The sequence below is a fragment of the Arctopsyche grandis genome, chromosome 5, assembly GCF_051622035.1.
Source record: "Arctopsyche grandis isolate Sample6627 chromosome 5, ASM5162203v2, whole genome shotgun sequence".
NCBI classification, from domain to species: domain Eukaryota; kingdom Metazoa; phylum Arthropoda; class Insecta; order Trichoptera; family Hydropsychidae; genus Arctopsyche; species Arctopsyche grandis.
This window is the reverse complement of record NC_135359.1, coordinates 7,917,094-7,929,922: the sequence shown is the minus strand read 5'-3', so window position 1 is coordinate 7,929,922 and position 12,829 is coordinate 7,917,094. Positions and strand designations below refer to the sequence as shown.

The window sequence follows — 12,829 nt, the reverse complement described above, 5'->3', positions numbered from 1 at the left end:
CCAACACGGATCAATGTCGAATCGATTAATGAAATAAAGAATAAGCTATTAATAACTTTAATTAAATATGTTTATTGAAAACAATTTTTTTTATACTTTGACAACGTTTACTAACTTGAGGTAAGACATATGAGCATATGTACATATGTGCCCAAATCAATTTCAATATAATCTTCAGATAGCTTAGTTCGTATATGTACCTTCATATATCACACCTATGTAAATATGTTACTGATATATTTGAATGTCTTAAATCGTCTTTGATATAAATTTAATTATAACATCTATTAATGTTGTATTTTAATAATTAATTTATGATAGACCTACATACTTAAGCATTTGCACCGAACAAAACAGGTGTCATAGCGAAAGTGTGTACGCATATAGGGAATTAATATGTCTTATTAATATACATAGATGCCTATTTGTCATTCAGTACGACATTTATGATGCGATTTGCAATATTTTGGAGTTCTGCAAATTTCACCTCAATTTAGTACATATCATACATATACCATTTTGTAAAGTATAATACTATATAATTTATTTTTTGCTTCAAATATTTAATTTTATTTGATAGAATTCTTAAATAAAAGTAACAAATTTAAAGAAAGCTCTTTGGAGTTAGAACTCCAAAATTGTTAGATTAGATTTTTTTTAATATTCATATTTATTTTATTTTTTTATTTTACATATATACCAGGAAGGCCTTACAGGTAAATCCCAATGCGCCTTCCTGGCTAATTACAAATACAAATACAGCATTTTTTTATTATAAGTCGTTGAATTGCGAGACACTGAAAAAACTCGCAAATTAACGAGACATCTATGAATTGTACATAAATTTTTTATTGTACATCCATCAAATTTCAAATAGTGGTGACATAGTAGGTAGGAAGGATTTTTAGCCAATTTTTTTTCCGGGAACCGTTTCAACAATGAAATCAGAGAAAATTGGCAAACTCTGATAGGAAACGATCAACCTGGAGTCACAAATCCAGGTCTGACCAACAGCATACTCTGAAAAATTCATTTTCATTCAAGGATAGAACCCGGCACCTTCTTGACGGTAAGCAGAAGCTTAACGTCCGAGCTATGCTGCTAGCTATATGTACATACTTACAATATATAATATTTTTCACTATACCAATACCATTTTTCTGTAGATGGTAATTTACTCCTAATGTTGAAAATTTTTCGCCTTTCGTTACAGTTCTGAAACAGAAGATTTTCACGAAGATCACGAAACTGAAGATTTTCACGAAGAAAGTGAGTATGTATGTACATAATGTAAATACATACTCACTTTAACCAAATAAATCAGAGCTACATATGTATGTAATTTTATTGACCATCTTATTTGTGAATCAACATGAATGACATATCTGAACTAAGCCTGTTTTTGTTGTTATAAATAGGTATGAGACAAGTAGGTTTTGATTGCACCTCACAAACAATAATTTACTATCATCATCATCATCATCATCTACAGCCATTCAACATCCAATGCTGGATGAAAACCTCTTCAACACGCTTTAACTCGTCTCTGTTTTGCCCAACTCTCGTCCATCTCACCCCATACATTATCCTAATTTCGTCTACCCATTTCCCTGCGGTCTTCCTTTTACCCTTTTGCATTCTCTCGGGTACCAATCTAGCACTTTTTTTGCCCACCTTTTGTTCATTCTTCTAGCCACGTGGCCGGACTATTGCCATTTCAATCTCTTCACTCTATGCACTATATCCACTGTCATACTTCTCATCCACATATTCCGTTTCCTGTCTTTCCTCGTTATGACAAGCATACAACGTTCAACATACTTCTTTGAATTTAATATATTGATTTTTAAATGCTTTTTATTATTACGAAATTATGTTCACAATACATCTTATATCGATTTTAATAGCTACTGATCTACTGATCATTTTCTATTTTACAATTTAATTTAATTTGGTTAGTAATCATAGTATTATATTATTCTAATGTTAATCTACAGCATAATAGGAAAAAGAGCTCAATAACCTATTTACAATCCTTATAAATGTTCATAATACATCTAATACATAATATTAATTAAAGACTCTCTAAAGTCGATGACCTAAAGCAGATTGTGTTTAGGTAATCTGTGTTTATACCTGAAGGGTATAGACATTTTTTTGTAATCACCGAGACTATTCACAAGTGTGTTAGTATGGTTATTAGTGATTCTGTCATAGAATCTACTGGTTAGTTTGTTAGTTTTTAATATATTGAAAATGTTTGTTGAGCCCCCTGTACTGTAGCTTTGTGAGAGAGTGTTAACGACTATAGATGTAGTCTACCTTCCTTCTATGGTGAAATAAATGTCAATCGTCGCTAAAATTTATCAAAATGTTTCTTTATTTATTAGCTGAATGAGAATAAGGTTTGGATAGGACTAGATTATATGAATATTGATGGAAATTAGCAATTATTCTAAATATAGGTACATATTTATAGGTATACATATGTATAGTGCTAATATAAATGACGCATTTCTAGCGACGAATCTTCAATCTGAAAACATAAATTTTGAGTTTGAAAACATGAACTTTCATAAGAACCTAATCAATATAATAGCTTAAATTAAATAGCATTATAACAATTTAATGGGCTTTCAACAATGAATCCTTGCTTCGACGCACATTATGTATGTGTGTAACAATGCTCACAATAAATCATTAAATTAAAAATATTTAGGTTAATAGGTTTTAAAGGCGAATTCCTTTCAGTGCAAACAGAACATAGGAAGTAGTACAGTTCGCTCAGGACCGAATAAAATTGTAGGTATATTGAATACTAATTGACATTGAAGTATTGACGGATGTGCGTAAGCATGCTACCAAATAATATGTGCTTTATATTTTGAATTTGTGAATATAATATTGTGGTTAATTATACATAAACTTTAGACTCGACTTTTCGTCTCAATTAATCTCATATTTATTTTTTAATTCAACTGTAATTTTTTTTGTGTGTAATTATGACAGAAAATCGATATGCATCAGTTTATGCATTTGATAGATTAAATCATCAACGCACCAAACAGGATTTAAGTAATAATTTGGTGGTAATCAAATAATCCAAGAAAGATTTATAATACTCGTGTCATATTTTTATAAAGTATTTAATTCATTTGAAGGGTATATATTTTTTTAACGATTTGATTAATCTTTGAGTTGTCTTTTATTTCGTTTATTTATTTATATTAAAACAAATGAATAAATTAAAATGCTCGAATAGCTCAAAGAAAACTTCATTGTATCAAATTCAAATTTGAGTGTTCATTTTTGTATGAGAATTGGTAAGGATATGGAGGATGAAGTACAATATACTACATATATTTGATTTCAATAAATATAATTTAATAAATAGTAAATTTACAATAAATTAAGAGTATGCCAACGTTATTCCTAAGAACATTTTCAGCTATGTAGGTCTATTTATTATTCTTGGGCATAAGCATTGTAGGCCATGCGTTGAGCATTGAATTGAGGTTCATCCAAGGATCGGCGAGCTCTGTAGTTGCTGGCAGCTTCCCATCCATGGGCAGAGATTTGTGGATGAGAATGGTCAGCAGCAATCTATCAAAAGTAAAAATACAATTTATAGTTTTGTTTTAAAGAGAATATTAAAACTAGTAAGAAATAAGCAGTACCTTTTTGCAAAGTTGGAAGATGGCCAACGCGACTGATACAACGAATGAGAAGAAAGACAGTTGAAGGGCGTTCCAGGCCTTGAGACCGAGGACTCCAAGGGCAAGAGGTACCAAAGTCATGGCTTTCAAAAGGACGAACACCAAGATAGGGATGATGATCTTCTTCAACTTGGATTTGCGAGGTTCGACACCATTGCTGCGAGCTTCATCGGCGAACTGGATGTTGACGTTCAATTCTTCGTCGTCGAGGTTTCTGGGGCTGACGGTGACTTTGGTTCCACCGATTGGCAGTTTGAAAGTGACATCGTGAGATTGCAAGTAGTTCTGGATGGTGTCGATGAAGTCACCAGAGGCAGCACGTCCTGTCAAATCGTTACCGTTGTAATTGTTGCGAACCACTTCAACGGTTTCGGATACCTATACAAAAAAAATAAAAAAATAAAAGTTAGACTTTTAATTCTTCATTGGTAGAGGTATGAAGGTGTGAAGATATAACCTGGTAAGAGTCTTTTTTGAAGATGGTGTCCAACAGTGACATGACTTTGAATTTCATGCAAGCGATGGCATCGTTTCCATCGGAGCATCCAGATCGCATCTCTTCGACCAACCCATCCATGGGGGTGCCTTTCCAAAAAGCGGGTTTGGCTGGTTGGGCAATCGCCGAGCCGAAGATGGCTAGAGCCAAGATACACATCACTTTTCCAGACATGGTGATTGAAGGAGCTTTGGTAATTGGAAGCTTTAATTAATGAGAGCCGTACTGTTGACGGTTGGACTGATCGAACTGAACTACTGATTAGTGGGTGCGGGCCCATTTATTTATACCGCAATTTCTTTCATATCGATTGGATCGATTGTAAAACGGAGTAACTTTCCTTCGGACAGTACGTGACTTGTGACGTTCTGGTTCCGCGCACTTTTCCTTAGTAAGGGAAAGCATTTTTCAGCAAGCGTTCCGTGTTCGCGTTTGCAGAACGTCGTAGGTTTGAACAGTCGTAGAGAGACTTAGGACTGTATGTCTCTGGCCAGGATGTGTTCGTATACAATGCTAATTTGAAGCCTGATTCGTAGACAACGGTTTATTTTCCATCTCTTTCTGAATATCACGGGTGTGGATTGATAGAGTGAGAAGAATGTACGAGTCGAGTAGAGGATGGAGTCCTTTTAAAATTTAAAGCGTGCGTAGAATGATCGAGGTGTGAATTTCAATCGATTTCATTGCACATTATGGTGATTTAGAGTAAATATTCAATGAAACTGAAGGCATATTAGCATTTTTAATAGTTTTTTCATTCATTCTTTGTGCAATACTGCAGCTGAACTTGAACTTGAATTATGTAATATGACAAAATGAGTGTATACATATGCATATCATATATTTTATAGCACTACGCTTCAGTAACCTTATATGTATGTACATTGATCAGTTGAAAAAAAATTCAACTGGACTTGCATTTATAAACTAATAATTAAACTTAGGAGCTTTTGAAAGCTTTTATATTTATGTAGCATTATACAATATTTAAATATTTATTTACACCCAAATTTATTTAAATTCCTAGTAAAGAGTAACAGTAATTGTAAATTTTTATTAATGATTATGAAAATTTAAGAAAAATCATCCGCAACAAGTTTGAAAAAAAGCCACATTTCATACATACATATAATTATTCAGAGATTTTATTTAAGTGTAATTATTCATTTATATATGTATATTTGTAGCTTCATAAATTTTGTTTGCAGTTTTTACAAGAGTTTATATTGTATGTAGATTGCTAAAATAATAAGGTTGTGTGTTATTTAAAATATAATTTTATTAAATGAATATACTGAAAGATTAAGTATAAATTGGATATTAATTGCTATTAGATAATAACTCCACGATATTCATTTTTTTCACTTTTTATAAACTTTATAAACACCGGTTGATATTTTTAATCATTGATTATGAAACGTTAGCTTTCGAATACGACCTTTTATAATATGTGTCGGTGGTATGATTTTTTAAAAAATACATTCAATAAATCACAAAATTTTTATTATAGCCACAGAAATAGTTTATGTGTATACATATGTACATTACATGCGCATATTAAATAAAATGATTTTTTTTTTGAGTTTGTTGTATCTGAAATATTTCACATTTTCATCGGTAAGTATTACTATGCTATAATATATTTGCTTCCGATTCAGATAATCGGATGTGGTAGGCCTTTGAATCGCTGGTCAGTAATGTTGGCTGTGAACATTCAGGCCATTAGGTGACACGTTGTTTAAAATTCAATTCGTCATCTAAGTGAAGAATTCGCATCAGCCTACTTACTCCAGGATCGGCGGACGGAACTTGGCCCTCCTTGTACGGACTATCGACAAAAGCGTCCAAAAGGAACATAGCTTTTCATTTCAACTATTTAACGACCGTTACGCTACTTTCCCCACTTCCAGCTGGTAGAATCGTTAACGTTAGCGTCGCATTGGATCCTTGAAAAACGTCAAAATTGGGATAGAAATTTTCATGTCCGACAGTTACCATCCATTAAAGGAAACGAGAGGCGAGCAAATATATAAGATGCAAAATCTGAAACTTAGTTTTTTTTTGGTTGCAGCTTACCATATACGACCAGTCTGTAGTTTTGTTTTGTATATACACTAACTTTATTGCCCGGCTTCGCTCGGTATTTGTAATATAAACCGCTTAAACATGACTAATCTAATAGTAAACATTTTATTAAATTTATTTGAATAGTTTTATTTTATATAAATTTATTTGAATAGTTTTATTTTATATAAATTTATTTGAATAGTTTTATTTTATATAAATTTATTTGAATACTCATTTATTTTTTTATTAAATAGACTGTCACGAACAAACAAACATATATAGTAAGTCTCTTATAAAAAATTATATGTACACCCCCGGAGTCTGCCCCCCCTAGGGCTCCGCCCTCGGTGTCTGAGCCCCCTAGGAGGCGAAGCTCTAGGGCTTTGTCCTCGGCGCCTACGCCCCCGGGAACTTCGAATCCTTTGAATCGGAAAAAAGCCAATTATTTATTCGATGTCGTCAGAACAATATACTGTTGACGAAAAATACGTAGGTACATAAATATATAAATACATATGTACATACGAACAAACTTTAGTGTTTTATATATAATATACACGTTGATTAAGTAATCAAAATTTAAGGAACGCCATTTTGAAACTTTTCAATAAAAAAATTGAAATAAAACAAAATAATTGAGATATACATATACATAGTTTGTGATAGCACTGAGCAACAAAAAATCTCGTTTTTGAGTTACCAGAGCGGAAACGAATCAATATTTACTAAGTTTGACCCACTAAATTCGAAAATGATAATGATTTTTGTTGGTTCGCTTTTGTTTACGAGATATGAGCGTTTAAAAAAATGTGCAATTTTTACAGTTTTTTGGCTTTTGCGGTTTTTAACTCAAAATCTAGTATTGCTGTGTTAAAAATGAGTTTTGGAATCAATAGTCAGATATTTTTCCTATTGATTGCAATATTTCATTGCTTTAAAATACTTATAATTAATTATCTAGCGAATTTTAAAAGTCAAAAATATTTTTTTTACACATTTTTTTCATGCTATCACGCGTTTATTTGGCCAGTTTTTTATTTCACCACGTTTATAAGGATCGGTCTTCTCTCTAACATGGATTTTTTACATTTTTTAAATCACATATATCTCATAAACGAGAGCGACCCAACAAAAATCATTATCATATTCGAATTTAGTGAATCAAACTTAGTAAAGATTGATTAGTTTCCGCTCTGGTAATTTTTTTTGTTGCTCAGTGTAATTGATAGTAAAATTGAATATAATTCTATTTTTTTTATTCATCTAGGCTTTGTGCTCACTACTTGATGTCTAATGTGTCAGAATCTTTCTAACGATCATTGGATCTTTAGCATGGAGTGATGATCGGGTTAATTTAAGGACATTTCATCGCACGACCATTTCATCGCGGGAACAATTTGCCGACAGATTTCATGCAACTATTTTTTAATTATACTGTACGGCAATAAAATTTTCGAACAAAATATAAAAATAATTGTTTTGTTGATAAAAGAGAACTAGAAAGCTTTCAATTAATTTTATTCAAAAAGAGTAACTACATATGTATGAACATAGGTACATATGATTCAAAAAATCATTGCCCAAATGTTTTAATAACGGTTTCAATATACATTTGAAAAAGTACGATCAGCATAAAAATGAAAGATTAATATTTTGGATAAAGAGCATTTGCATGAAATTTGTGAATAATTTGTCCCCGCGATGAAATGGTCATGCAATGAAATGTCCACACACGGCATTATTCATTTTATGAAAAATTTCCTTTCTGGCTATACGTATGTATGTTTTATGTAGTATGTTTTCATCATCATCATTTGCAGCAGATCGCCAAAATCACGTCACAACTTCACTATTTAGTTGAAGTTTAGTTGCTTTTATCATCATCATCATTCACAGCTATTAGCTATCCACTGCTAGATGAAGGCCTCTCTAAAGTACTTCCAACCGTCCCTGTTTTGGGACACTCATCCATCTCATTCCACACATTTTTCTGATTTCATCCACCCATCGTCCCTGTAGCCTTCCTCGGATACTTTAACATTCTCTCGGATACCATTCGGGCACTTCTTTCGTCCATCTATCGTCCGTTCTTCTAGTTGTGTGACCCACCCATTGATATGTATAAAATATATTTAATAGCGATATGCATTGATCAAGAAACTAATATAATTAAAGTGAAAATTTCACTTGTTTTTTAAATGTAATTTATTTGTTAACAAAAGTAACAATCCTTGATGATCAGCAGTCAACAAACAACACTAATTTAATTACGGGCGAATAAATAAATACAAAGGAAAGTTAATCATTTGATAGCATCGGAAGCTCTCACTAGTACGTGAGTGACAACATTTTCGCCAGGTTATAATCCGATATCTCTAAATGTGCGTTGCAAGAAAAGCTAATGACAACGTTGATTAATTCAAAAAGGGTATGACGGATAGAAAGTTTAAGAATTCGTAAATAAGACGCGTGCAAAGAGAAAAATGAAACAAACCCAGCATATCAAATTACAATGCAAATTTATTAAAATCGAAAATTAACATGATCGGTAAAATTATCACATACTAAAATAATAGTTAAAGATATAATAATTTGTACGTTTAGTGTAATTCTCATTGTGCTAAAAATCATGAATGAAAATGTAAAGTTACATAGATTGAGAGGTAATGCTATAAAGCTTATCGTTATTTTAAAGAATTGTGCAATATTTGTCAATAAGAATGAAAGTGCATTTTATTTAAATTTCAAAGCTCTAATAGTAATTTTAATCAATTAATATTATTTAACATGTCTGTAATATAATTAAATTAACATATATGGGCATAATATATACGTAAATGGATTACTTCAATAACTATCTGGGCATAATATAATATGTACGTAAATGGATTACGTATTTATGATTATTTTATTCAGTGCTATTTGTTATATAATATAAAGCTTCATCATTCCAAATTGTATGTAAGATGTATAAGAAGTATGTAAGTAATGTGTAAGATAGTCTTCTTACGTGTATTTATCATATATTGATTTTCTTTTATGCTAATGCAGTTTTGGTTTAATACAAAGTAATAAAAAATATATATTTTTTCCATCATGTTTTATTTTTCCTCTTAAATAATTTCAATAAATATTAACAGTAATACAGACGAGTCAATAAATAATAGCACAATATTCGTAATCTATTTACAAGTAAGCGTTATAGGCCATGTTTTGGGCATCATCGAAGGATCTTTGATAAGGTCCGTGATGATGATCCCATCCTGGGGCTGCAACATGCTCCAAGTGATGATCGTGGTGCGGGTAGTGGAGGACTTCATAGTTGACCACCTTGGGTTTGGTGAATTTGAAGATAACCATAGCACCTAGAAATTAAAACGAAGCACATGGTTATAAATTCCATTGCATTGAGAAATAAAACAAACAACATCAAGTGCAAAAATTACCAGAGAGCACGAGGGAGATCAAACCGAGAGTGAGAGCTTTCCATGTCTTCAAAGCGATCAAAGCCAAGGCAATAGGTACCAAAACTGAAGCTTTGAACTTAAGACCAAGGAGGAAGGGTATCATCACCTTCTTGACAAATCCACGACCTAATAATGGAAAAAAAAGTTGTTTTAAAGTGATATTCATTTTATGTTATTGAATTGTTGATTTTGAATACCTTCAGCAACATTTCCTTCGGACAAGGGTACATCGAGTTCTTTGGGAAGTCCTTGGAGGAGAGACCTTGGTACATATTCGCCAGCAGGTCCCGAGGAAAGTTCTTCAGGTACTTTGATTTTCAGCGTATGCGTCGCCAAGAAATCATCGATATTTTCGAACATTTGGTATTTGTCATCCTTGATGTCCCTAGAGATACTTTCCTCGGCGTAGCTGGTCCTTACAATAGTTAAGTCTTCTGTCAGTTTAATTTCATCTTTGTCAGCAACTCTGCTCAGCCAAGAGAGAGCCTTAGGCTTCACGCAAGATACTGAATATTGACTTAAGCAACCCTTGTACACATCGTAGGCGAGCTGGGATGCCGAGTCTTCATATGCGTTGACAGCTACGGCTGCTACGACGAGGAGGACCAATAGTTTGGCCATGTTAATTCAAGTGGTAGGTTAGTCTGTGCTATTGATAACGAGGAGGACGTGTCTGTCCTGGCGAATGACCGTCAAACGAATGTGTCTGAGTTAAGGTCAGGGCTTGGTTTTTATATGACCGTTTAAAACACGTCACCAAGTCGACGATAACACTTCCACCATGCTCCTCGGATGGTCTGGCTAGAGGGGAAATTAGGTTCAGAAACGTGCCCAGAATTATAGTACTAACTCCTTTGATAAAATCAAATTTTGATATGTATTCCGATTTACATATGTCGCATACATACATATCTATTCAAATCATTGACAGGATATTTTCAATCAAATGATTTCGATAAAAAAACTTCGAGCTTATGATAATGATATTAAAAATTATTACTCAATTTAAATATTACATATCATATTCATAATATTTATATACATATATTTATTTTCTTTATTTAAAGTTTGGACCATTGAAGCATTACATGAATTCCTAATGCGCCAAAATGGTCAAACATATAACAGAGAAGAAACAAAATAATAACTATAGAAATAAGAGATGACAAAAACAAAACATATATGTACATATACAAAGAAAAATACATTTAACACAATAAAGCATTAAAATAGTAGCGGATAATAAAAAAATATATGTATATAAAATATGATAAATATTATATATCATATATTTATATATTTATTATATTTATCACCAATTCAATGATCAAGTATTCATCAAATATAATATTTAATTATACAATTCACATTTGGACTTTTACTAGGACTTTATAGATATATAATAGACATCTAATCATACTTAGGAATCTGTAATATGGAAAAATTTCCAACTAAAATTTGCGATCCTTACGCATATACATGTGTATATTTAATCAATTACAATTAAATATACATATGATATTATTCATAATTGAATAGTATTTTATTCATGTTTTCGATATCCGAAAGTTCTAGTATTTTGATATAATATAAAAGCTTTTAAGCTTTATCAATAGTTTGTAAAATGTGATTCTGGTTTCTCATTGATTAATTAAGAATTTTGTAATGTTTGTTTAAAATTACATTTTTATACTATTCATTTTAAATTGTAAAGTTTACACCTACTTATTTTTCAAAATACGTTTATCACATGGTGGTAACATTCTTCATACCGGATTCACTTTCTACTTCTCATTGCGAATTACAATGAGAAGCTATGTGCTACGAATGTCAACCGAAAACAAATTCTATAGAGACAAATTTAGTTTATTAATCTGACTACTATCATACTCTAAAGTCAGGTTAAATAAGAAAATAAATGATTTTTTAAATTTATTTGGAAAACTTTCTTGGTGGGTTTTCATTTTTAAATGTGATCAATGAAATTATCGTTCGATTATTAAATTATAGATTTAATTATTAGAATATTAATTATCAAATAGTATTTGGGAATAAAATGTATTCGTGTGATTAATTATTAATTTATCCCTTTCAAATAGTTTTCTTCAAAATGAAAACTATTTGAATGGTAACAACGACATCTTCGGATTTTTTTAAATATAACATTTAATTAAGTATTAAATTTATAAAATCAAAGAAGATTTTTCTTTAAATAAAACAGGGGAAACTAGGATTCGGAATACTGAAGAAAATACAGCAACAATTTTCTAGTTTTTGTATAAATTTTATTTTATTAGAATCACTATCAAATAATATTCACATAAATAATAAATAAATAAATAATTATTGTCTAAAAAATCAACATCACATTTTTTAGAACAAAATTTGACACATAAAATAAAGAATTATTAAAAAAAATATCATCAAATAAGAGTATGGGAATTTCTCAAAAAACCATTGGTATTTTTTACTGCTAAACAAAATTACAGTTTCATAAATTATTAATAAATAATTATATTATATATTACATTACAACTATACATTGATTTCGCGTTAACCGGTGATATACACAATTTAAGTTTGAAGTACATATACATAGTTTGAAACAAAAATAGATAAAAATATTTACAAAAGATTTTCCCAAAATACCAAATCCACCAAAATTGATAAGAATGTACTGAAAACAATCCACTTAATAAATATAGAAAACGTATTCAGTCATTGTCATACACACATACATAAAATAATTCTTGGGGCTAATATACGTTTTCATAAACAAACAAAAAAATAAACATTTACAAAATAAATAAATCATTTATAAACTAATACCCCCCTACAGTATTTAATAATAATTGCTCAAAATAAATATGTTAGTACATACATACATGTGTCTTTTAAATTAAGCGCTTTGTGTTATTATACTTGACTATTTAATTGCTCATATCAAACACGAAAAATTATTTACAATAAAAATAAATAACATAAAGATATATTAATGAGGAATAAATAATTATTTTAGTTAGTAAATGCAATTGAGGTTAACTAACATACGTTTAATATTATTATTGTGTGCTTGGCACTTA

General features: G+C 30.9%; 2 protein-coding genes across 2 annotated transcripts; both read right to left on the bottom strand.

The window, feature by feature from the left end:
* Positions 1–3,465: 3,465 nt before the first annotated feature.
* On the bottom strand, positions 3,466–4,386 carry Osi19 (DUF1676 domain-containing protein Osi19). The gene is made up of 3 exons (XM_077431583.1): positions 4,174–4,386; positions 3,678–4,094; positions 3,466–3,603 (listed from the first exon to the last, which is right to left on the bottom strand). The coding sequence occupies exons 1-3, from the start codon at positions 4,384–4,386 to the stop codon at positions 3,466–3,468; spliced, it is 768 nt and encodes a 255-aa protein (XP_077287709.1).
* A 5,079-nt stretch (positions 4,387–9,465) lies between these two features.
* Positions 9,466–10,367, bottom strand: Osi18 (DUF1676 domain-containing protein Osi18). The gene is made up of 3 exons (XM_077431040.1): positions 9,944–10,367; positions 9,726–9,872; positions 9,466–9,644 (listed from the first exon to the last, which is right to left on the bottom strand). The coding sequence occupies exons 1-3, from the start codon at positions 10,365–10,367 to the stop codon at positions 9,466–9,468; spliced, it is 750 nt and encodes a 249-aa protein (XP_077287166.1).
* Between the last annotated feature and the right edge of the window lie 2,462 nt (positions 10,368–12,829).